Source organism: Macaca thibetana, chromosome 8 (genome assembly GCF_024542745.1).
Source record: "Macaca thibetana thibetana isolate TM-01 chromosome 8, ASM2454274v1, whole genome shotgun sequence".
In the NCBI taxonomy this organism is placed as follows: Eukaryota; Metazoa; Chordata; class Mammalia; order Primates; family Cercopithecidae; genus Macaca; species Macaca thibetana.
In genome coordinates, this window is record NC_065585.1 from 78,145,147 (window position 1) to 78,169,357 (window position 24,211).

The following is a 24,211-nucleotide window of genomic DNA, read 5'->3' on the forward strand; positions in this document are numbered from 1 at the left end:
AGGTGCTTTTGTGGTGGAAACAGCATTTACTTGGGAAAGCACAGGTGCTTGGTCACCTGGCGCGACTGAGGCCGCAGCCACCGCCAACGCTGCCCTGACCTGGGCGTGTGGGTGGCTTTGAGTGGGTCCCTGCGCCCAGGGAGGTGCGGGAAGCTGGGGCCGGGACTCACGTACCGGGTCTGGCAGAGGTTTTGGTGGGGTGGGCTGTGGGCGGCCGTGCGGTCTGGAGCCTCCCGAACCTGCGGCCGTCGCCCGGGTCCCTGCGGTCTCCGCGGTGGGGCAGCAGCTCCAGGGGCTGGTGCGTGTACAGGTCCGACTCGATCACCACCTGCCGGGCGGGGGAAGTGCGGTTAGCCCACTCCTCTGCTCGGGCCTCGGGACCCACGGTCCCCAGGGCGGGAGCTTTGCAGATGGAGCTCGCGTCGAGCAAGTTTCTTGATCCTGACTCCAGCGAATTCTAGTGGCAGCGACAAAACCTGGGCAGGAAACCGGCCAGAAGTGGCTGCTTTATTTGACTTCAGACTGCCAAATGGTGCCATGGTGCAAGCAAATGAGGGTTCTGGAGGGGGCAGGGGTGTTCCTCAACAGCAAGCCCTTCACAGAGTTAGGAGCCTGGGCCATCAGGCCAGAGATCTGGGCAGGTCAGCTGCCCCGTCGCCTGACATGTTTTGACAATAGAACAGGCCTTGAAACGAGGGCAGTTCTGGAGAGCGAGGTCTTACAGTCTTTGTAGCTGAGTGGACAACACCCTTGTTCATGCAGAGGACAACTTTTTGGATGCTCTAGCAGAGCGAAGACCTAGGGAGAGGGCTCAGGCCCAACTTAGTCTCAGGTTTTTAAAAAGAAAGAAGCTGCTGGCAAAATGGAGCAGGGGACACGGGGTGCTCTCCTACCCGCGCCCCCACTTCCCAGACCAGAGTGCCTGGGTCAGGGTGGAGCTGGGAGATGAATTTCCACTGGGTGTGGTTCTGTGCACGGAAATCTTGATAAGCCAGAACAAAGGGCCCAAAGCTAAAATGTTTTCAGTCATCACCACCTGCTGAGTAGTTATATTGGGAAGTTACTCTGTTAGAGTCCACCAAAATGGGCCTTATTTTTTTTTTTTTTTTTGAGGTGGAGTCTCACTCTGTCACCCAGTCTGGAGTGCAGTGGTGTGATCTCAGCTCATTGCTAGCTCCGCCTCCCAGGTTCACACCATTCTCCTGCCTCAGCCTCCCGAGTAGCTGGGACTACAGGTAGGTGCCTGCCACCACGCCTGGCTAATTTTTTATATTTTTAGTGGAGACGGGGTTTCACTGCGTTAGCCAGGATGATCTCGATCTCCTGACCTCATGATCTGCCTGCCTCGGCCTCCCAAAGCGTTGGGATTACAGGCGTGAGCCACCATGCCCGGCCGGTATTTTTTTTTTTTTTTGGAAAAGAATGTAATAAAAATACTTAAATCATTGAGATAATTTAAGTGTAAAAACTTGAGACAAATAGTAGCCATTTTATCTTACTATGGAGAGTCGTGAAGGGGAATCTTGGTAGTTTGGGCTCTGATCCTGAATATTTATATATAGGCAGGACACTGGGTCATTCATTCTGGGGGTGGGCAGCCCTTTCATCACAGCTGTTCCTGATTTTATTTTCATTCTCTCAGCATTGCTCTCAGAGAGGAGGAGTGAGGACTGCTGCGGAGTTCTCAGACCCACTTTGTAGAAGGAGGAAGTAAGGCAGGATGTGAAGCCTGGAGTCCACAGGAAGACTGCCGCTGCCTTCCAACATTTCCTCCTCTGAAAGGGAGACAAATGTTCGCTTTCAGGAACAAGAACCACCACCTCCCCATCTCTTCTCTGCATGGTGGGGAGGGAGAATGGGGAGGGAGAGAGTGGAGTGACATTAGCTGCTCAGCCCAGCAGCCAGATGGATGTAGGAGGTTTCCTGGGGCTGGCAAGGAGGCCAGCTATTTCCCAGGTTGCGACTGGGGACGTGCCTCCTCCAGCCCACCAAAGCATGCCAGTAGCAGGAAAGGAAAGAGGAGAAGGGCCCAGCTCTGAGCCTTCCTGTTTCTTAGCTGGGCCTGATACTTGGTTCTCATTTTCCACAATAACAGAGGCTCTGATATGGCTGCAGCTCAGTGGGTTAGGCCCGTCCCAGGAAACAGACAGCTAAATGGATGCATGTGGCCTCCTGAAAGGCTCCTGGCAGCCTGGTTTATTTTCTGGTCTATAGGACACAGTCTGAGTTTGCTGCTGGTGGTCTTAGAACACACTGGTCTGAGAGGAGGCTTTTTAGCATCCTCAGTTTAGGAGCAAGATTAGAGAATTAGGATGGTGGTATGAGATGTTAATGAGCAGGGAGGAGGAGAGATAAGGGTTGAATGCTGAAAGTTTCCTTTTTTCGGCCAGCAAACTGTCAGCTGAAGTCGGGAATGTACTAGAGTAACAAGCGTTACCACAATAAAGTAATACTCCCTTGCTGGTCATAGAGAGGTCAAGGTAGGAAAAGCAGAAGACACGAGCTAACACACAAGCCTCAGGATCCCATCCGCTGACATCTTTGATTCACACTTCTGCTTATTTGTTGCCTAGATTGCTGATAGGCAGTTAGAAAGACAGTCAAGAAGACCGAGATAATAGAGAATCACAATGCTTTGGGGCTGAGGGGATCCACAGAAATGTTCTAGCCCAATTCTAGCCTAATTTTATACATAGGGAAACTGAGGCCAAGAGAGGCCATGTGTCTTACTCAAGACCACAGAACTGTAAGGGACAGAGCCAGGATGAGAACCATGGTTTCATGCCTCCTAAGTGCGTGTTCTTGGTAAACCCATAGAAGTGCCTACATTCAGGCTGGGCGCAGTGGCTCATGCCTGTAATCCCAGCACTTTGGGAGGATGAGGTGGCAGATGGCTTGAGCCCAGGGGTTCAAGACCTGGGCAACATGGCAAAACCCTGTCTCTACAAAAAAAAAAAAAACACAAAAATGAGCTGGGTGTGGTGCCATGTGCCTGTGGTCTCGCCTACTTGGGAGGCTGAAATGGGAGGATCGCCTGAGCCCAGGAGGTTGGGGCTGTAGTGAGCTCTGACCATCCCACTGCATTCCAGCCTGGGGGACAGAGTGAGACCCTGTCTTTAAAAAAAAAGAAAGGGCCTACATCCAGATAGGAATTTTCAAGTGCAAGTGCAATTGGTTGCTCTGTGCATTTCTTTTCTTTTTCTTTCTTTCTTTCTTTCTTTCTTTCTTTCTTTCTTTCTTTCTTTCTTTCTTTCTTTCTTTCTTTCTTTCTTTCTTTTTCTTTCTTTCTTTCTTTCTTTCTTTTTTTTAATTTTGAGACGGAGTCTCACTCTGTCACCCAGGCTGGAGTACAGTGTGGCATGATCTCGGCTCACTGCAACCTCTGCCTCCCGGGTTCAAGCAATTCTCCTGCCTCAGCCTCTCAAGTAGCTGGAACTACAGGCACGTGCCACCATGCCCGGCTAATTTTTGTATTTTTAGTAGAGACGGGGTTTCACCATGTTGGTCAGGCTGGTCTCGAACTCTGATATCAGGTGATCTACCTGCCTCAGCCTCCCAAAGTGCTGGGATTATAGGTGTGAGCCACCGTGCCCGGCACTCTGTGCATTTCAAAAAATCAGGAGAACCCCACAAATATTTCTCCTCACAAGCTTGAAATCTGGGAAGAATGTGACCTTTGCAATCTCATTTATCCATCTTTTCTGATGGCTGACCGCCTGCTTATTCTGAAGGGGCCACAAATCTCCATCGTCGTTGCTCCATGCCAGAAGGCTTAACTGACCCACATCTTTGTGTAAGTTTATCCCCTTGAGCTACTCCTATGATAGTGGGCATCGGGATGATCAAAATGTCAATAAAATTGTCTAAGAATTAAACAAATTAAAGACTGGAGAGACCGTCTAGAGAAGGAACAGTGTGAGGCTTTGCCTTGAATTTGGAAGAAATACAATTCAAGAAGAGTGAGAGAGGAAGGAAAGCTGACATTAAGCATCGCTCGGGGAGGAAAGAGATATTTGAGAAGAAGGAACCTGACATCCATCCACATGGTAGTCTAAGGGATGAGAAGAGACACAAATACAAATTTGAGGCCATAGGAAGTTGTAAATATGGGTACAGTTGCAAAATAAGCATTATTTTCCTCATCAAGATAACCAGTCACAATTGCTTTTAGATCACCAAGTTGGAGAAGACAAAGACTCAAAGGGAAGCCAAGGATCAGTTGGTTAGGGACACAAGAGACCAGAGACAATTCTTTCCTTTTTGGGATTCACTTTTCCCATCTGCAAAAGAAGGAGGTGGACTAAGAGACATTGCCTGTCTTCTAATTTGAATGGTCTGTATGACTGGGGCTGAGTTTTACAAGCAGAGGCTGGGCTAAGCTAACTGTTAGGGGAAATCAGAAATTCAGAGGAAAGTGCAAAAGGCCAGAGAGCACTCCTGCGCTGTCCACCTGGAGGAAGACTGAATATGGGAAGACAAGAGCCAAACTTCTTGACCAAAAGACTGAAAGATCTGTGGTGAAACTTTCTTAAACTCCAAATTACTCACGGACAACTCCTTCTCTTTCAATTTTTGGGAATACCTCACCCACTGCTCCTTGAAAGTTGGGAGCATTTTCCTTCTAGACTTTGGGATTGAATTTTCAGGGACCATGAGAAGGATCAGAATCAGTTTCCCTACAATCAAATTTTCCATCCATTAGAAACCCTTCTCTTTCTTAACATACAACAGGTTCTCGAAAAAGGCATATAGTGCTTGCTTCAGCAACACATACACTAAAATGGAAATGATACAGAGAAGAGTACCATGGCCACTGTGCAAGGGTAACACGCAAATTCATGAAGTATTCCATATTTTTACTACACGGCCATAAAAAGGAACAAAATTGGCTGGGCGTGGTGGCTCACACCTGTAATCCCAGCACTCTGGGAGGTCGAGGCGGGCAGATCATTTGAGGTCAGGAGTTTGGGACCAGCCTTACCAACATGGTGAAACCCCATCTCTACTAAAAATACAAAAAAAATTAGCCAGGCATGATGGCGGGCACCTGTAGTCCCAGCTACTCAGAGTCTGAGGCAGGAGAATCACTTGAACCTAGGAGGTGGAGGTTGCAGTGAGCTGAGATCACGCCATTGCACTCCTGCCTGGGCAACGGAGTGAGATTGTCTCTCAAAAACAAAAAAACAAAACAAAAAAACCCAATAAAACAAACAAAAAATCACATCCTTTGCATCAACATGGATGCAATGCAGCTGGAGGATATTATCCTAAGCAAAATAACACAGAAACTGAAAACTATATACTGCATGCTCTCACTTTTAAGTGGGAGCTAAATATTGGGTACACGCAGACACAAAGATGGAACTAATAGACACTGGGAACTCCAAAAAGGAGGAGAAAGGGAAGGGGGAAAGGGTGGAAACACTACCTATTGGGTATTATGTTCACTACTTAGGCGATGCTATCATTAGAAGCCCAAATCTCAGCATCATGCAATATACTTATGTAAAAAACCTGCGCACATACCCCCTAAATCTAAAATAAGGAAAAGGCATATAACTGAGAGAAATATAGGCAAAAGACATGAGTAAGAAACCTGTAGGGAAAAAAACGTTGAAATGATCAATACATCTATGAAAAGACAAAGAATCACATCAATAATTATAGAAGTACAAATTAAACAGGATATGTTTACCTATCTGATTGTCAAAGACTAACAACATTGATGCCACACAGTATAGGCTCAGCTGTTCTGGAAAAGCTGTTTTAAAACGTAATTGCTAGGAATTTGTCAATGGCTATAAAATTGTTTCAATGTTTATCTCCTTTGGCCTAGGATTTTCATATCTATAAATTTATCCTCAGAATCATTTAAGAACATAAAAATATGTTCAAGAATTTGTTGTGGCATTATTTAATAGAAAAAAATGGGGAGCCCTATTTATTGATAATTTGGTTAAATAATGAATCTAGAAAACTTCAGGTTTGGTTTGGGTAAAACAAATTATAGCGCATTCATACAATGTTGTATTATACAGCCGCTATAAAGAATGAGGTAGGCCAGGCATAGTGGGTCAGGCCTGTAATCTCAGCACTTTGGGAGGCTGAGACACTAGGTTTGCTTGAGTCCAAGAGTTCAACACCAGCCTGGGCAACATGACAAAACCCTATCAAAAATAATAATAGTAATAATAATAAATAAAGATTTAAAAATGTTTGTGTATATAAAAAAAGAATAAGGTAAAGCTATACGGATGAATTGGCATAGAAAGATATTCAAGATTTATTAAGAGAAAGAAGCAAATTGCAAAGCAGTACATTATCAGATAATAAGGCATAATATAGTTTAGTATATGGAAAGTTTTCACTTAAAAAAAAAAAAAAAAAAAAAAACCTGGGCAGGGCGTAGTGGCTCACGCCTGTAATCCCAGCACTTTGGGAGGCCGAAGTGGGCAGATCACCTGAGGCCAGGAGTTCAAGACCAGTCTGGCCAGCGTGGTGAAACTCCATCTCTACTAAAAATATTTTTAAAAATAGCTGGGCATGGTGGTGGGTGCCTCTAATCCCAGCTACTCAGGAGGCTGAGGCAGAAGAATTGCTTGAACCCAGGAGACAGAGGTTTCAGTGAGCCGACATGGTGCCACTGCCCTCCAGCCTGGGCAACAGAGTGAGACTCTGTCTCAAAACAAAACAAAACAACAACAACAAAAAAAGCAAAACCAAACAAACAAACAAACAAAAAACTGGCTGGGCACTGTGGCTTACACCTGTAAATTTCAGCACTTTGGGAGGAGGCCGAGGCGGGGAGATTGCTTGAGTCCAAGAGATTGAGACTAGACTGGGTGACATAGTGAAATCCTGTCTCTACTAAAAGTACAAAAATTAGCTGGGTGTGGTGGCCCATGCCTGCAGTCCCAGATACTCGGGAGGCTAAGAAGGGAGGATCACTTGAGCCCAAAGGGGTCAAGACTGTGGTGAGCTAAGACCATGCCATTGCACTCCAGCCTGGGCGACAGAGTGAGACCCTGTCTCAAAAAAAAAAAAAAAAAAAAAAAAAAATGCCCAATACTTATTGAATGCTTATATGTGTCAGGCTCTGGACTAAACATTTTATATGCATTAAATCATTTGCCAAAAAATGAGAAAAAAATTAAAAAAAATAAATGTGGCTTTTGTTGCAGAAGAAAAAAAAATCATTTGCTCCTTTCCATGGTTCTTGAGATATGTTCTCTTATTATCCTTATTTTAATGCTAAGGAAGTTGAGTTCCACAATAGCTAAGCAACTTGCTCAGGGTCGCATAGCTAGAAATGGATAGAACTGGGATTTAAACCCAGGCCATCTGACTCTGAAGTCTACATATCTAACCCCTCTCTTCTGTAGCTTCTCAGGATTTGCTGATAGTATACAGTAGTCCCCTTTCATCTATGGTTTCAGTTACCCTTGGTCAAGTAGGGTCTGAAAATATTAAACAGAAAATTCCAGAAATATTCCATAGGTTTTAAATTTTGCACCATTTGGAAAAGTGTGATGAAATCTCACACCAATCCACATGGCCCCTCCTGGGGCATGAATCATCTCTTTGTCCAGGGTCTCCATTCTGTGGACAACCTCCACTTGTTAGTCACTTAGTAGCCATCCCGGTTATTAGATTTAAAGGACATAGTGATACAGGGTTTAGTACTCTCCATGGTTTCAGGCATCCACTAGAGGTTTTGGAACACATTTCCTGCAGATAAGGGGGGACTACTGTATTGTATAAAATTTTATATAGCATATACTGCTTTTGGATATAAAAAGGTAATACATTTATATACATGTATATATTTACATGTATAGTATATGTACATGTTATATGCAAACAACAGCTAGTAAAACTCCATCTCATTCAAAGAACATTAATTTTTTTTTTTTTTTTGAGGCAGGATCTCACTGTTTGCCCAGGCTGGAGTACAGTAGCATGACCATGGCTTACTGTAGCCTTGAACTCCCCGGCTCACATGATCCTTCAATTTCAGCCTCCCAAGTAGCTAGGACAACAGGAGCATAGCACCATGCCTGGCTAATTTTTTTTTTTTGAGATGGAGCTGCTCTGTTGCCCAGGCTGGAATGCAGTGGCACGATTTTGGCTCACTGCAACCTCTGCCTCTCAGGTTCAAGCAATTCTCCTGCCTCAGCCTCCTGAGTAGCTGGGATTACAGGTATGCGCCACCATGCCCAACTAATTTTTGTATTTTTGGTAGAGATGGGGTTTCTCCATGTTGGCCAGGCTGAGCTTGAACTCCTGACCTCGGGTGATCCGCCCACCTCGGCATCCCAAAGTGCTAGGATTACAGGCCTGAGCCACTGCACCTGGCCGCCTGGATAATTTTTTGACTTTTTTTGTAGAGTCGGGGTCTCATTATGTTGCCCAGGCTGGCCTCGAATTCTTGGGCTCTAGCTAACCTCCTGCTTCAACCTCCCAAAATGCTGGGATTATAGGTGTGAGCCACAGTGCCCAGTCAAAAAACATTTTTAACGGAGAATAGGCTTTTGAAAATTGAGATACTTCAAAAATTGAAAGGCTATCCTATGAAAAATTGTCGACCGGCCGCGGTGGCTCAAGCCTGTAATCCCAGCACTTTGGGAGGCCAAGACGGGCAGATCACGAGGTCAGGAGATCGAGACCGTCCTGGCTAACACGGTGAAACCCCGTCTCTACTATAAAAAGACAAAAAAACTAGCCGGGCGAGGTGGCGGGCGCCTATAGTCCCAGCTACTCGGGAGGCTGAGGCAGGAGAATGGCATGAACCCAGGAGGCAGAGCTTGCAGTGAGCCGAGATCCAGCCACTGCACTCCAGCCTGGGCAACAGAGCAAGACTCTGTCTCAAGAAAAAAAAAAAAAGGAAAAATTGTCATAGAAATAGAAACTCCAGTACAACCAAGAGGAGACAATTCAGTTTCAACTTTAAAGCACAAAGATGTATTGACAGTTTTTATGTAAAGACATTTATATATAAAATGGGAATTGCACAGCATTATTAGGCTCTAAAGACATGTAAGCTAATTTTAGAGTAAGGCATACGCATGTTAAAGCAGCAAAACATAATACAAAAAGAGGAAAGCCAATGCTGGTGATGTTGGTGGTAAATGGACAAGCACTACTGGAAACCCCCCAGTTGTTCAGAATTCCTGACAGTATGTGACAAAACTGTAAAAAGAACTAGTTTGAGCAAATCACAATTCTCTACATCTAGCACAATGTTTGTCACACACAGTAGGAATGCAAATATTTGATGAAGGAGTGGATGGATGGATGAAATTGTTCTTATCCTTTTACCTGTTTATTCTACTTTGAGGCCTATGCTCTGAGGAATTAATCCAAAAGAATAGTATTTTGGCCAGGTACAGTGGTTCATGCCTATAATCCCAGCACTTTGGGAGGCCAAGGCAGGTGGATCATGAGGTCAGGAGAGCAAGACCATCCCGGCCAACATGGTGAAACCCCGTCTCTACTAAAATACAAAAAATTAGCCGGGTGTGCTAACATGCGCCTGTGGTCCCAGCTACTTGGGAGGCTGAGACAGGGGAATCCCTTGAACCCTGGAGGCGGCGGAGGTAGCAGTGAGCCGAGATTGCGCCACTGCACTCCAGCCTGGTGACAGAGCGAGACTCCGTCTCAAAAAAAAAAAAAAAAAAAAAAAAAAGAATAGTATTTTATATAAATACAGTCATTGATGTGCTATTAATACTAGTTAAAAAAAAATGGAACATTATGAATGCCAACAATAGGAAAACACCTAGATCAGGAATGCTATGTCCATATCATGGACTCTGTTTAAACAAGAAAAAAAAAATGTGTGCATAAAACAAGGCTTACTCTCTGTGCCTGGAGAAAATGGCAGAATAAGAGGTCCAGTTCTGGGTCACTCGGTGTCTGGTTGACATTTGTCAATTATTTTGGTTAAGTGGAGAGCAGAGAGTGCAGCACCCACCACACGGAACACTGAAACCCTCCTGGCCACTGAGAGCTGGGGAGGGAGAGTGAAGAAGCCTGGCATTGCTTTTTAAATGAAAGTCAACCAAACAGCATCAAAACTAAAGTTTCCTTACATTCTTGGTCAAGAGGTGTTGAGAGCTTTTGGCTCTTCTTCTGGCTGGACTGGATACTGCAAAGACAGAGAGAAAGAAATGGTTTTAGACAACACCAGCGAGGCTGACATAGCTATAGTAACAGCACTAAGAAGGCTTGAATCTCTGGCAAGGCAGGGGCATAGAGGAGGAGATGGGAAAAAGAGACAGGGTCATTGCGATCGAAGATGTTACTTGGCTTGAGTACAGAGTTCATAGCTGCATTACTCACAAGAGCTGAAGTTTGGGAACAACCCAAATGTCCACCAACAGATGAATGAATAAACAAAATATGGTGTCTATATGTGATGGAATATTACTCAGCCTTGAAAAGGAATGGAATTCTGATACATGCTACACATGGATGAACCTTGAACACATGGCACTAAGTGAAATAAGCCGGACACAAAAGGTCACATAGTCTACGATTCCTCTTGATATGGGGTTCCTAGAGTAGTCAAATTTATAGAGACAGAAAAACAAACAAAAGGACAAAAAACCAAATTTGTAGAGACAGAAAGTAGGATGGTGGTTACCAGTGGCTGGAAGAGTGGGGGAATGAGTTAGTGTTCAATGGGTTCAGAGTTTTAGTTTGGGATAATGAAGAAGCGATAGGATGGATGGGGGTGATGGTTGCATAACAATGTGAATAGACTTAATGCCACTGACCTGTACCCTTAAAATAGTTTTTAAAATGGTACATTTTGTTATGCATATTTTACCAGAATTATAAAAATACTTAAAGAAATTAACCATTAAAAATGTTACTTGGTTGGGAAAAGGTGTGGATTTTGTTGAAAATGGAGACACCAGGCGTCTGTTTTCCATGTTGCTGCTAGGATGATCCACCTACAACTTAAATCCCACCATGTCCCTGCCCGGCTTAGAACAGAAATGACTTCGTGTCAAATATCAGATGAGTGACAGACGAGTGCTGGCCTTGTTATCTTCTGCAAAGCCTGAGAAGCCTGCAGAAACGAATGCTGGTTAGCAGCCAGAGCTCCTGGCTCCCTCCCTTGGCTTGGTGTGAATCTGAACTTGATGCTTTGCCAGTTACCAGCTATGCGACTTGGTTAAATCTCTCTCTCTCTCAATCTCTCTCTCTCTCTGTCGCACTTTCCTCCCTTCAAGACAGGGATCATAATGGCACCTACCTCAGAAAGCTATGGCAAAGATTAAAGTAACTCATCCTTAAAAAATCCTTGGTCTAGCACCTGATGAGGAATGAATTCCCAGGAATCAGAGGTAGTTATGATTTTCCTCTTTTTTCTGCAAGATGAGGGCAGGTGGGAGGAGTAGGTGATGGCTACAGATGATAGCATTCTGTTAAGATTTCTCTTTCTGGAACATTCCACGTTTCCTCCTGCTATTCCCCAATTCCCCTCACCACCCCTTCCCCATTGTTGCTTATCCCAAATGAATTATTTTGAATGCTATGGTGTTGTTCACCCAGAGTTAAATCCACTGAAATAACTTCTGGCACAACTTTTTCATAAAACCACGACGTTTATCTATTGTAGTTACTGTGAATTGTGCTGATGAAATCTTTCCCTTAAAGGGCTCTCATCCTTTCAAGAAAGTAAAACCACACACATGTTCTCACTTACAGGATTGGTCTATGTCTGTGCCTTTCAAAATACTTAAGAAGCAACATAATATTTGCTATTGCCATATTTTGGGGAGGTTTTAAGATGGCTCAGTTAAAAAAATGTGTATGTAGATATTGGGCTGAACTCAATATGTATGTGTTGGAAACAGGGATGTAATACAAAAACAATAAATGTAATGATGGCTCACGTTGCACTACCCTGGGTGATGGTTTGTTTATCTCTTTTACAGCAACTTCACAAGGTAGCTACTCTTTGTGAACTCCCCTGCACAGATGGGGATGCCTGAGGGATAGAGGGGCCACACAGTCGATGTTGGAACAAGGCCCACACTCCTAACCACCAGGCTGCACTGCCCATACTGCTGAGGTTGTACTGGGGAAGGTTTGGTTACTGAACATCCTTAAGCATGGCTAACCCGCAGCCTTTGGGAAACGGCACACCAGGGAGGAGCCCTTGTTAGATAGAATCAAGCGACTCTATTTATACAGTTAGGGGATATGGAATGTAATGAAGAATTATCACTCTCTCTCATGAGTGGCGACTCAAGACCTGCTAGCGCTGTCTTCTCTCATGGAGAGCCCTGTTTGGAGGCTTTGGAGAAGGCCAGTGAGGCCAGGCAAGAAGTGAGAAGAGGTGGACTTAATTCATCCATGATCTAATACAAAATGGCCATAATCCTTTTCTAGAGAACAGCTTCCTGAGCAGTGAAATGTCCGTGAATACCAGTGAATACTTTGTTTAATACCAGGAGGTGGCCATGAATGAAAATGACAAGGAAAAAAGATAAGATTACATATTTATCTTTGACGGATCATGTTGATTATTGTAAATACAAAATAAAATTGGAAATCACTTTGTAAGTGATGTATTTAATGGTGCTAACTACATGCCAGCTACTGTTCTAAATGCTTTATATACATACTCATTTATTCCCCATATGATCCTGGAAGATAAGTTGTTTCTCCCATGTATAGCAGTGGAAACTCAGGCCCAGAGAGGTTAAGTAGCTTGCCCAAGGTCAAACAGTGCAGAAGTGGCAGCAGTCCCTTAACCACTTGGTCTTTCACTTTTTCTCCCTTTAAAAATTTTGTAAAGGGAAATGAATGATAGAAAATAAACACATGTAACATTTTCATATTTGCTTCTACTTTCTTTTCTTCTCATATACAAGAAACACAAAATCAGAGGCAAGGTTTTGGTTCTCTTTCTACCCTTCCCTAATTCTCCTTCCCAACCTTCCCAAGGCTACTGAGATCACTAATTTTATCTGTATCTTTCTGGTGTATGTTTTAGTATTTTTCTGTAGATACATATCCATAAACAATATATAGTATTGGTTTATATTTTCAAATTTACAGAAATGCTATCATACATATATAATTTTTCAGCCTGCGTGTTTGGCAGTCAGCATTATGCTTAGATCTACCTATGTTCATATGCATACATCTAGTTTATTCCTGTTGACAATGTATAGTATTCCATAGCATGATGGCACCACATTTTAACCATTCCCCTCTTCATGGACACTTAGGTTATTTTCAGTTGTGCCCTCTTAGAACCAATGGCACTGTGAACATCCTGGGGTAAGAGGAGTTCCACCCAAAAGCGAAACTACTGATTCCCAGGGTCAACTTGGACTTGCAGAGTTTCCAGAGGGAATTCCAACTCCTGCACGTGGGCGGCAGACTCCCAGCTCTTTTCCCTCTCTCTGGATCTGGCAGTAAATGTCTAAAGCTTAATTTATGTCCTGCAGGCTGTCTCTTTGTGGCCAAACGGAATCTCTCCCTCCCCTGCTGTGCAATGGCCCTGTCGGCGGCTGACACAGGGGAAGAAAGGAATTGTTTGAATGTGGACTCACAACACCAGCAAACACCCAGCCCACTTCATTCAAGGCTGACAATGAGACCAGGGGCTAAGCCTGAGTCATGGGGATGGATGGGAGGGGGCAAGACAGGAGCGCAGGCAAAGAGCAGAGGCGGCAGGAGAGGGGGCCATGCTTAGGAGGGGGTGAGGGGACTGCCCAGGAACCAGACACTTGGACTCATCAGAACCCTCACACAAAGCCCTTAACGCCATTCACTGAGGACCACAAGAGCTTATAAAGTCAAGATTCTCGTGTCGCATTCTCTGGCAGCATTAGTCGCAGGTTAAGTTTGCAAGGTGGCCCTGGGTTCTGTGGAGAAGCCAGTCCAGGGTCAGGGCGCTCTCTGCTTCATTGGACTTCAAGCAGCCGCCGGGAGTATTTCTCCGCACATTGCATGGCACAGTTAGAAGTCATACTTTTAAGCCAGCTGTTCTCATTTCAGAACCCACTTGCTCACTGGAAAAAATGAAAGTCTCTATCTAGCTGCCCCGGGATTTTGTTTTCACCTGTGTCTGCAGCAATTGCTTGCTGTCACTTCCATTGTTGTACTGGACTGCTGGTCCTGAATTTAATGAAACAGGGAGTATTTAGCTGCTCTCGCCTTCCCCTTGATGGATTGTTTCTCAGTGATTGATGTTTATCCTTGTGCCTCTTTCCCCCCTTCAAAAAATCAAATACCATCAAAACAGAGAGTCCGTCAGACCCCAGAGACCTGAGGATAAACCGTAGTAAGGCAGCATGTGACTGTCCTTCCCCTCCTGCCTAATATGCCACGTTAAGGAAACGGTCAAGGGCAATTTCACTCACCCTTGGAAGGAATCACGGTGGTGAAAACTTCTATGTTCTCGTCACTGCAGCTGTAAATCTGATGCATCATTTCAGCCTTCTCTTCCCGAAGTGCCTGGCAACTGGAGGCCTCTGTCTCTGGACCCCTAGTCGCGAGGCATCCTAATCCAGTCTGGCTCAGGGATCATTGTGCGGGTCCACAAAAGACAGGCTGGTGCTGTGAGCTCATCTCGTTCCAGTCTTCACTGCAACATTTTCTAAACCCATCTGTCCTTTTTTTTTTTTTTTTTTTTTTTTAAATGAATCCTATTATTGCAAACTTTTGATTGAGCCTGGAGGCTTCAATCCCCTCCCAGCTAGGATGTATTTAACATTTTTATTTTGCGGTGTCTGCCGCAGTGAATTTGGAAGTCTTTTGTGAGGTGACGATGAAGTGAAATCGCCTACTCCGTTAGCGTCAAGCTTGGCTGGAGAATTTCCACCAAAAAGGAAACGTGAATTTTGGTACCAGCAATTCCCTTTCTCATTTCAGAAATGAAGGGGTTTTTTTTTTCTCCCCTCCAGGAGAACGGGATATTCAGTCATGTGCTAACTTGGCTCCCTTAGAAGTTTCTATTTTAAACAAAAGGACTATTTCTCCAGAGTTGTTTTCCCCTCATGCCACTACATGACAAGGCTGACATTTCTCAAGGGTCGTGTGTTTGGTACCTCCGCGTATAACCCTTAGGTGCTCACAGAGACATGGCAACAGGCAGTGCCCCATGCTCAAGAAGCCAATTATAGAAAGTTATATTTGTATTACCCTATATATCCTAATATATTTGTTATCTTATAAACCCTATTGTGCTACATATACAGGTTACAGGTTATATACTGTCCCATACATCATACACATTATATATGTATGTATATCATATGTATATATGTATGTGTATATGTATCATATATTTGTATATATACATATGTGTATATGTATATATAGCATATGTATATATTTGCATTACCCTATATATCCTAATATATTTATCCTATATATTTATTATCTTATAAATCCTATTATGCTACATATACAGGTTACAGGTTATATACTGTTCCATATATCATATATAATGTGTATACATGATATCATATATAATGTGTATACATGATATCATATATAATGTGTTTACATGATATCATATATAATGTGTTTACATGATATCATATATAATGTGTATACATGATATCTATATATCATCTGTTTGTATGTGATATCATATATGTGATATATGCACAGCGATCCCTAAGCCAGACTGGATTAGGATGCCTCGCGACTAGGGGTCCAGAGGCAGAGGCCTCCAGTTGCCAGGCACTTGAGGAAGAGGAGGCTGAAATGATGCATCAGATTTACAGCTGCAGTGACGAGAACATAGAAGTTTTCACCACCGTGATTCCTTTCAAGGGTGAGTGAAATTGCCCTTGACCGTTTCCTTAACGTGGCATATTAGGCAGGAGGGGAAGGACAGTCACATGCTGCCTTACTACGGTTTATCCTCAGGTCTCTGGGGTCTGACGGACTCTCTGTTTTGATGGTATTTGATTTTTTGAAGGGGGGAAAGAGGCACAAGGATAAACATCAATCACTGAGAAACAATCCATCAAGGTGAAGGCAAGAGCAGCTAAATACTCCCTGTTTCATTAAATTCAGGACCAACAGTCCAGTACAACAATAGAAGTGACAGCAAGCCATTGCTGTGGACACAGGTGGAAACAAAATCCCAGGGCAGCTAGATAGACGATATCATATGCATATGATGTCCTATGTATGCCCTGTATTTTATATATTCTGTATGTATATACACACAAATAAGGTTATGGTTGAAACATGTATCGTGCCAAACCCACTGCATTTTATTACACTGTTACAACTTCTTCATACTAATACTGATGGTGATGAAATAATAATGAGAGTTGCCATTTATTAAATGCTTGCTATAAGTTAGGTAGCCTGATATACAATTTCATTTAATATCTACAACTACCCAATGAGACAGCTATTATATTTGCCATCTTATAGGTGAGAAAACTGAGGCATAAAGCCACTGAGTAATACTTGTGAGATTAAAATATCTAGTTTGTGGTAGAATTCGGATTTAATCCCTAGTTTGACTCCAAAGTCAAATGTACTTAACCGGGCCAGGCGCAGTGGCTCACACCTGTAATCCCAATACTTTGGGAGGCCAGGACAGGAGGATCACTTGAGCTCAGGAGTTTGAGACCAGCTTGGGCCACATGGCGAAACCCCATATCTACCAAAAATACAAAAAATTAGGCGGGCTTGGTGGTCTGTGCCTGTGGTTCCAGCTACTCAATGCTGAGGTGGGAAGATTGCTTGAGCCCAGAAAGCACAGGTTGCAAAGAGCCAAGATTGTGCCACAGCACTCCAGCCTGGGTGACAGAGCCAGACCCCATTTAAAAAAAAAAAATTCGTAATCACTAAATTTTAATATATTCTTTATCTCCTGTCAATCCAAATAACAAAGAGAAGCTCTCTAAAAATATGTAGTTTAATTGGGAATTGCAGGACACAGATGCTATGATAAACATAGGCACATCCAGGGAGGCTGAGGTAAGGGGAAGTTTTAAAGGCAAAAGAGTACATGTAGATTGTTTTGAAACAAACAGAACATTGGTTACAAGGGTTTATGACAGGAGTTGTTGTCAGTTCCTTTTTTTTTCTTTTTAGTGGGTTACAGAAAATTCCTTTTAAAAAATTATTTATAATTATTATTTTTTATTATTATACTTTAAGTTCTAACTCATCATTTACATTAGGTATATCTCCTAATGCTATCTCTCCCCCCATCCCATGACAGGCCCGGGTGTGTGATGTTCCCCTTCCTGTGTCCAAGTGTTCTCATTGTTCAATTCCCACCTATGAGTCAGAACATGTGGTGTTTGGTTTTCTGTCCTTAAGATAGTTTGCTGAGAATGATGGTTTCCATCTTCATCCATGTCCCTACAAAAGACATGAACTCATCCGTTTTTATGGCTGCATAGTATTCCATGGTGTAAATGTGCCACATTTTCTTAATCCAGTCTGTCACTGATGGACATTTGGGTTGATTCCAAGTCTTTGCTATTGTGAATAGTGCCACAAAAAACATACAGGTGCATGTGTCTTTATAGCAGCATGATTTATAATCATTTGGGTATATCCCCAGTAATGGGATGGATGGGTCAAATGGTAGTTCTAGTTCTAGATCCTTGAGGAATTGCCACATTGTCTTCCACAATGGTTGAACTAGTTTACAGTCCCACCAACAGTGTAAAATTTTTCCTATTTCTCCATATCCTCTCCAGCACCTGTTGTTTCCTGACTTTTTAATGATTGCCATTCTAACTGATGTGAGATGGTATTTCATTGTGGTTTTGATTTGCATTTTCTCTGATGGCCAGTGATGATGAGCATTTTTTCATGTGTCTGTTGGCTACATAAATGTCTTCTTTTGAGAAGTGTCTGTTCATATCCTTTGCCCACTTTTTGATGGGGTTGTTTGATTTTTTTCTTGTAAATTTGTTTAAGTTCTTTGTAGATTCTGGATATTAGCCCTTTGTCAGATGGGTAGATTGCAAAAATTTTCTCCCATTCTGTAGGTTGCCTGTTCACTCTGATGGTAGTTTCTTTTGCTGTGCAGAAGCTCTTTAGTTTAATTAGATCCCATTTGTCAGTTTTGGCTTTTGTTGCCATTGCTATTTGTGTTTTAGACATGAAGTCCTTCCCCATGCCTATGTCCTGAATGGTATTGCCTAGGTTTTCTTCTAGGGTTTTTATGGTTTTAGGTTTAGCATTTAAGTCTTTAATCCATCTTGAATGAATTTTTGTATAAGGTGTAAGGAAGGGATCCAGTTTCAGCTTTCTACATACGGCTAGCCAGTTTTCCCAGCACCAATTATTAAATAGGGAATCCTTTCCCTATTTCTTGTTTTTGTCAAGTTTGTCAAAGATCAGATGGTTGTAGATGTGTGGTATTACTTTTGAGGGCTCTGTTCTGTTCCATTGTTCTACATCTCTGTTTTGGTACCAGTACCATGCTGTTTTGATTACTGTAGCCTTGTAGTATAGTTTGAAGTCAGGTAGCATGACTCCTCCAGCTTTGTTCCTTTGGGTTAGGATTGTCTTGGCAATGCAGGCTCTTTTTTGGTTCCACATGAATTTTAAAGTATTTTTTTGTTCCAATTCTGTGAAGAAAGTCATTGGTGGCTTGAAGGGGATGGCATTGAATCTATAAATTACCTTGGGCAGTATGGCCATTTTCACGATATTGATTCTTCCTATCCATGAGCATGAGCATGGAATGTTCTTCCCTTTGTTTGTGTCCTCTTTGACTTCGTTGAACAGTGGTTTGTAGTTCTCCTTGAAGAGGTCCTTTGCATCCCTTGTAAGTTGGATTCCTAGGTATTTTATTCTCTTTGAAGCAATTGTGAATAGGAGTTCACTCATAATTTGGCTCTCTTTTGTCTGTTATTGGTGTATAGGAATGCTTGTGATTTTTGCACATTGATTTTGTATCCTGAGACTTTGCTGAAGTTGCTTATCAGCTGAAGGAGATTTTGGGCTGAGACGATGGGGTTTTCTAAATAAACAATCATGTCATCTGCAAACAGGGACAATCTGACTTCCTCTTTTCCTCACTGAATATCCTTTATTTCTTTCTCTTGCCTGATTGCCATGGCCAGAACTTCCAACACTATGTTGAATAGGAGTGGTGAGAGAGGGCATCCCTGTCTTGTGCCAGTTTTCAAAGGGAATGTTTCCAATTTTTGCCCATTCAGTGTGATATTGGCTGTGGGTTTGTCATAAATAGCTCTTATTATTTTGAGATACGTCCCATCAATATCTAGTTTATTGAGAGTTTTTAGCATGAAGGGCTGTTGAATTTTGTTGAAGGCCTTTTCTGCATCTGTTGAAATAATCATGTGGTTTTCGTCTTTGGTTCTGTTTATATGCTGGATTACATTTATTGATTTGCATATGTTGAACCAGCCTTGCATCCCAGGGATGAAGCCCACTTGATTATGGTGGATAAGCTTTTTGATGTGCTGCTGGATTTGGTCTGCCAGTATTTTATTGAAGATTTTTGCATCGATGTTCATCAGGGATATTGGTCTAAAATTCTCTTTTTTTGTTGTGTCTCTGCCAGGCTTTGGTATCAGGATGATGCCGGCCTCATAAAATGAGTTAGGGAGGATTCCCTCTTTTTCTATTGATTGGAATAGTTTCAGAAGGAATGGTACCAGCTCCTCCTTGTACCTCTGGTAGAATTTGGCTGTGAATCCATCTGGTCCTGGACTGTTTTTGGTTGGTAGGCTATTAATTATTGCCTCAACTTCAGAGCCTGTTATTGGTCTATTCAGGGATCAACTTCTTCCTGGTTTAGTCTTGGGAGGGTGTGTGTGTCCAGGAATTTATCCATTTCTTCTAGATTTTCTAGTTTATTTGTGTAGAGGTATTTATAGTATTCTCTGATGGTAGTTTGTATTTCTGTGGGATTGGTGGTGATATCCCCTTTATGTTTTTTTACTGTGTCTATTTGATTCTTCTCTCTTTTCTTCTTTATTAGTCTTGCTAGCAGTCTATCAATTTTGTTGATCTTTTCAAAAAACCAGCTCCTGGATTCATTGATTTTTTTGAAGGGTTTTTTGTGTCTCTATCTCCTTCAGTCTGCTCTGATCTTAGTTATTTCTTGCCTTCTGCTAGCTTTTGAATGTGTTTGCTCTTGCTTCTCTGGTTCTTTTAATTGTGATGTTAGGGTGTCAATTTTAGATCTTTCCTGCTTTCTCTTGTGGGCATTTAGTACTATAAATTTCCCTCTACACACTGCTTTAAATGTGTCCCAGAGATTCTGGTACATTGTGTCTTTGTTCTCATTGGTTTCAAAGAACATCTTTGTTTCTGCCTTCATTTTGTTATGTACTCAGTAGTCATTCAGGAGCAGGTTGTTCAGTTTCCATGTAGTTGAGTGGTTTTGAGTGAGGTTCTTAATCCTGAGTTCTAGTTTGATTGCACTGTGGTCTGAGAGACAGTTTGTTATAATTTCTGTTCTTTTACATCTGCTGAGGAGTGCTTTACTTCCAACTATGTGGTCAATTTTGGAATAAGTGCATTGTGGTGCTGAGAAGAATGCATATTCTGTTGATTTGGGGTGGAGAGTTCTGTAGATGTCTATTAGGTCCACTTGGTGCACAGCTGAGTTCAATTCCTGGATATCCTTGTTAACTTTCTGTCTTGTTGATCTGTCTAATGTTGACAGTGAGGTGTTAAAGTCTCCCATTATTATTGTGTGGGAGTCTAAGTCTCTTTGTAGGTCTCTAAGGACTTGCTTTATGAATCTGGGTGCTCCTGTATTGGGTGCATATATATTTAGGATAGTTAGCTCTTCTTGTTGAATTGATCCCTTTACCATTATGTAATGACCTTCTTTGTCTCTTTTGATCTTTGTTGGTTTAAAGTCTGTTTTATCAGAGACTTGGATTGCAACCCCTGCTTTTTTTTGTTTTCCATTTGCTTTTTAGATCTTCCTCCATCCCTTTATTTTGAGCCTATGTGTATCTGCATGTGAGATGGGTCTCCAGAATACAGCACACTGATGGGTCTTGACTCTTTATCCAATTTGCCAGCCTGTGTCTTTTAATTGGAGCATTTAGCCCATTTACATTTACAGTTAATATTGTTATATGTGAATTTGATGCTGTCGTTATGATGCTAGCTGATTATTTTGCTCGTTAGTTGATGCAGTTTCTTCCTAGCATTAATGGTCTTTACAATTTGGCATGTTTTTGCAGTGGCTGGTACCGGTTGTTCCTTTCCATGTTTAGTGCTTCCTTCTGGAGCTCTTGTAAGGTAGGTCTGTTGGTGACAAAATCTCTTAGCATTTGCTTGTCTGTAAAGGATTTTATTTCTCCTTCACTTATGAAGCTTAGTTTGGCTGGATATGAAATTCTGGGTTGAAAATTCTTTTCTTTAAGAATGTTGAGGCCAGGCGCAGTGGTTCAAGCCTGTAATCCCAGCACTTTGGGAGGTCGAGACGGGCGGATCACGAGGTCAGGAGATCGAGACCATCCTGGCTAACACAGTGAAACCCCGTTTCTACTAAAAAAAATACAAAAAACTAGCCGGGCGAGGTGGCGGGTGCCTGTAGTCCCAGCTACTCAGGAGGCTGAGGCAGGAGAATGGTGTAAACCTGGGAGGCGGAGCTTGCAGTGAGCTGAGATCCGGCCACTGCACTCCAGCCCGGGCGACAGAGCGAAACTCTGTCTCAAAAAAAATAAATAAATAAAATAAAATAAAATAAAATAAAATAAAATAAAAGAATGTTGAATATTGGCCCCCACTCTCTTCTGGCTTGTAGAGTTTCTGCCGAAAGATCTGCTGTTAGTCTGATGGGCTTCCTTTTGTGGGTAACCCGACCTTTCTCTCTGGCTGCCCTTAACATTTTTTCCTTCATTTTAACTTTGGTGAATCTAACAATTATGCATCTTGGAGTTGGTCTTCTCGAGGAGTATCTTTGTGTGGCGTTCTCTGTATTACCTGAATTTGAATGTTGGCCTGCCTTGCTAGGTTGGGGAAGTTTTCCTGGATAATATCCTGAAGAATGTTTTCCAACTTGGTTCCATTCTTCCCGTCATTTTCAGGTACACCAATCAGATGTAGATTTGGTCTTTTCACATAGTCCCATATTTCTTGGAGGCTTTGTTTGTTTCTTTTCACTCTTTTTTCTCTAAACTTCTCTTCTTGCTTCATTTCATTCATTTGATCTTCAATCACTGATACCCTTTCTTCCAGTTGATCGAATCAGCTACTGTGCCTGTGTCACATAGTTCTCGTGCCATGGTTTTCAGCTCCATCAGGTCGGTTAAGGACTTCTCTACACTGGTTATTCTAGTTAGCCATTCATCTAATCTTTTTTCAAGGTTTTTAGCTTCTTTATGATGGGTTTGAACATCCTGCTTTAGCTCAGAGAAGTCCAATTGTCTGAAGCCTTCTTCTCTCAACTCGTCAAAGTCATTCTCTGTCCAGCTTTGTTCCATTGCTGGCGAGCAGCTGCGTTCCTTTGGAGGAGAAGAGGTGCTCTAATTTTTAGAATTTTCAGCTTTTCTGCTCTGATTTCTCCCCATCTTTGTGGTTTTATCTACCTTTGGTCTTTGATGATGGTGACGTACAGATGGGGTTTTGGTGTTGATGTCCTTTCTGTTTGTTAGTTTTCCTTCTAACAGTGAGGACCCTCAGCTGCAGGTCTGTTGGAGTTTGCTGGAGGTCCACTTCAGACCCTGTTTGCCTGGGTATCACCAGCGGAGGCTGCAAAACAGCGAATATTGCAGAACAGCAAATGTTGTTGCCTGATCATTCTTCTGGAAGCTTCATCTCAGAGGGGCATCTGGCTGTGTGAGGTGTCAGTCGGCCCCTACTGGGAGGTACCTCCCAGTTAGGCTACATGGGCATCAGGGACCCACTTGAGGAGGCAGTCTGTCTGTTCTCAGACCTTAAACTCTGTGCTGGGAGAACTAGTACTCTCTTCAAAGCTCAGTTGGAAATGCAGAAATCACCCATCTTCTGTGTTGCTCATGCTGGGAGCTATAGACTGGAGCTGTTCCTATTCAGTCATCTTAGAACCCTCCAGTTGTTGTCAGTTCTTTAGTGGAGACAGTGTATCAGGCAAGTGTTCGTGTACAAGCTGCTAGCTGTCCTTGTGTGACTCATGTAGCAAACCATGGTTTGATAAAATTTCCTGTGATAGTTCCTTTTATCAGGCAAATCATGCCTGAGAGCCTCCCCCTACCTCCATGACCTCTTGGCTCTATTTTGTTAAGGATGACATAAGTGACTCCATTTTGATTCTCACAACTTTTCCCACTGCAAAACCTTCCACTACTTTGAACTTGGGTGAACCTGATCCATATATTTTAGACTTGGAGTTGGCATCCATTGATATCTCTATAGTAAACAAATTGAGGCATTTACTCATCAGGTAGTTGTCAATATTGTATACCTCTTTCTTTGAGAATTGCACCCAGTCACAGAGGATGACTCCAGGAAGCCATGTTTATTCTCTTTGAACTTGTCCTCTTGCCACCTTTGTGTGGACCACGGTGGATATCTAACCCAAACTACTGCCTTTTGGAAACAGAAATTGGGCTTTGCTCTGAGGCCAGAGGAAAGGTGTAAACTCTGGATATCTGTGATAGTTCTCATGGCCCAGGGGATAAAATTGAAGGGAAGTCAGTAGAAATAAATGAAACTGGTGGTCTGGCAGAGGCCTTGGTGCCTGAATGCACATCCAGTGTAAAGAGTTTTAGCTGGAAGCGGGAACAAGTGCTTTTACCATGGTCCACACCTGGTGGGTCTGTGGTCATGCATACATGACAGTAAGGGCCAGTGGGACGGGAGGGTGGACTGGGGTTGAAGAGAGTGTTGGAAGAGGAAGAAGGGATGTTGGGGATTGAGACAGAGAATAAAGAGGCCGAGCTCAGGAGGGAGGGATGATTGCCTGTCTCCCACCTTGCCTCTCTCAGGCCAACGCCATGCCTGTCTTGGAGTCAGTGAGACAGCTCAGTCTCCATCTGATAAAGTTCCTGTTGGCTTAAGTTTATGTAGGTTTTGGTCATTTTCAATTGAAAAGGAGGGCCGGGTGTGGTGGCTCACATCTGTTATCCCAGCACTTTGGGAGGCTGATGTGGGAGGATCGCTTGAGGCCAAGAGTTTGAGACCAGCCTTAAACACATCAAGACCTCTCTATAAAATAAAATAAAATAAAACACAATAAAGATTAGTTGGGTGTGGTGGCACATGCCTGTAATGTCAA

The 24,211-nt window shown here is 42.9% G+C and overlaps 1 protein-coding gene and 1 non-coding gene across 2 annotated transcripts in view; one reads left to right on the forward strand and one right to left on the reverse strand.

Annotated features, from left to right (window-relative positions):
• VXN (vexin) overlaps positions 1–24,211 on the reverse strand; it is a 965,102-nt gene that overhangs the window by 12,849 nt on the left and 928,042 nt on the right. Inside the window, exons 2-4 of the mRNA XM_050802078.1 lie at positions 14,391–14,543; positions 10,092–10,147; positions 175–328 (exon numbers count right to left, since the gene is read on the reverse strand). Of these exons, the coding sequence (XP_050658035.1) occupies positions 175–328; positions 10,092–10,147; positions 14,391–14,460 (280 nt within the window). The 5' untranslated portion in view covers positions 14,461–14,543. The remainder of the gene's footprint in view (positions 1–174; positions 329–10,091; positions 10,148–14,390; positions 14,544–24,211) is intronic.
• Positions 4,752–4,858, forward strand: LOC126961875 (U6 spliceosomal RNA). The gene has a single exon (XR_007728461.1). It is a non-coding gene; the product is annotated as a U6 spliceosomal RNA (small nuclear RNA).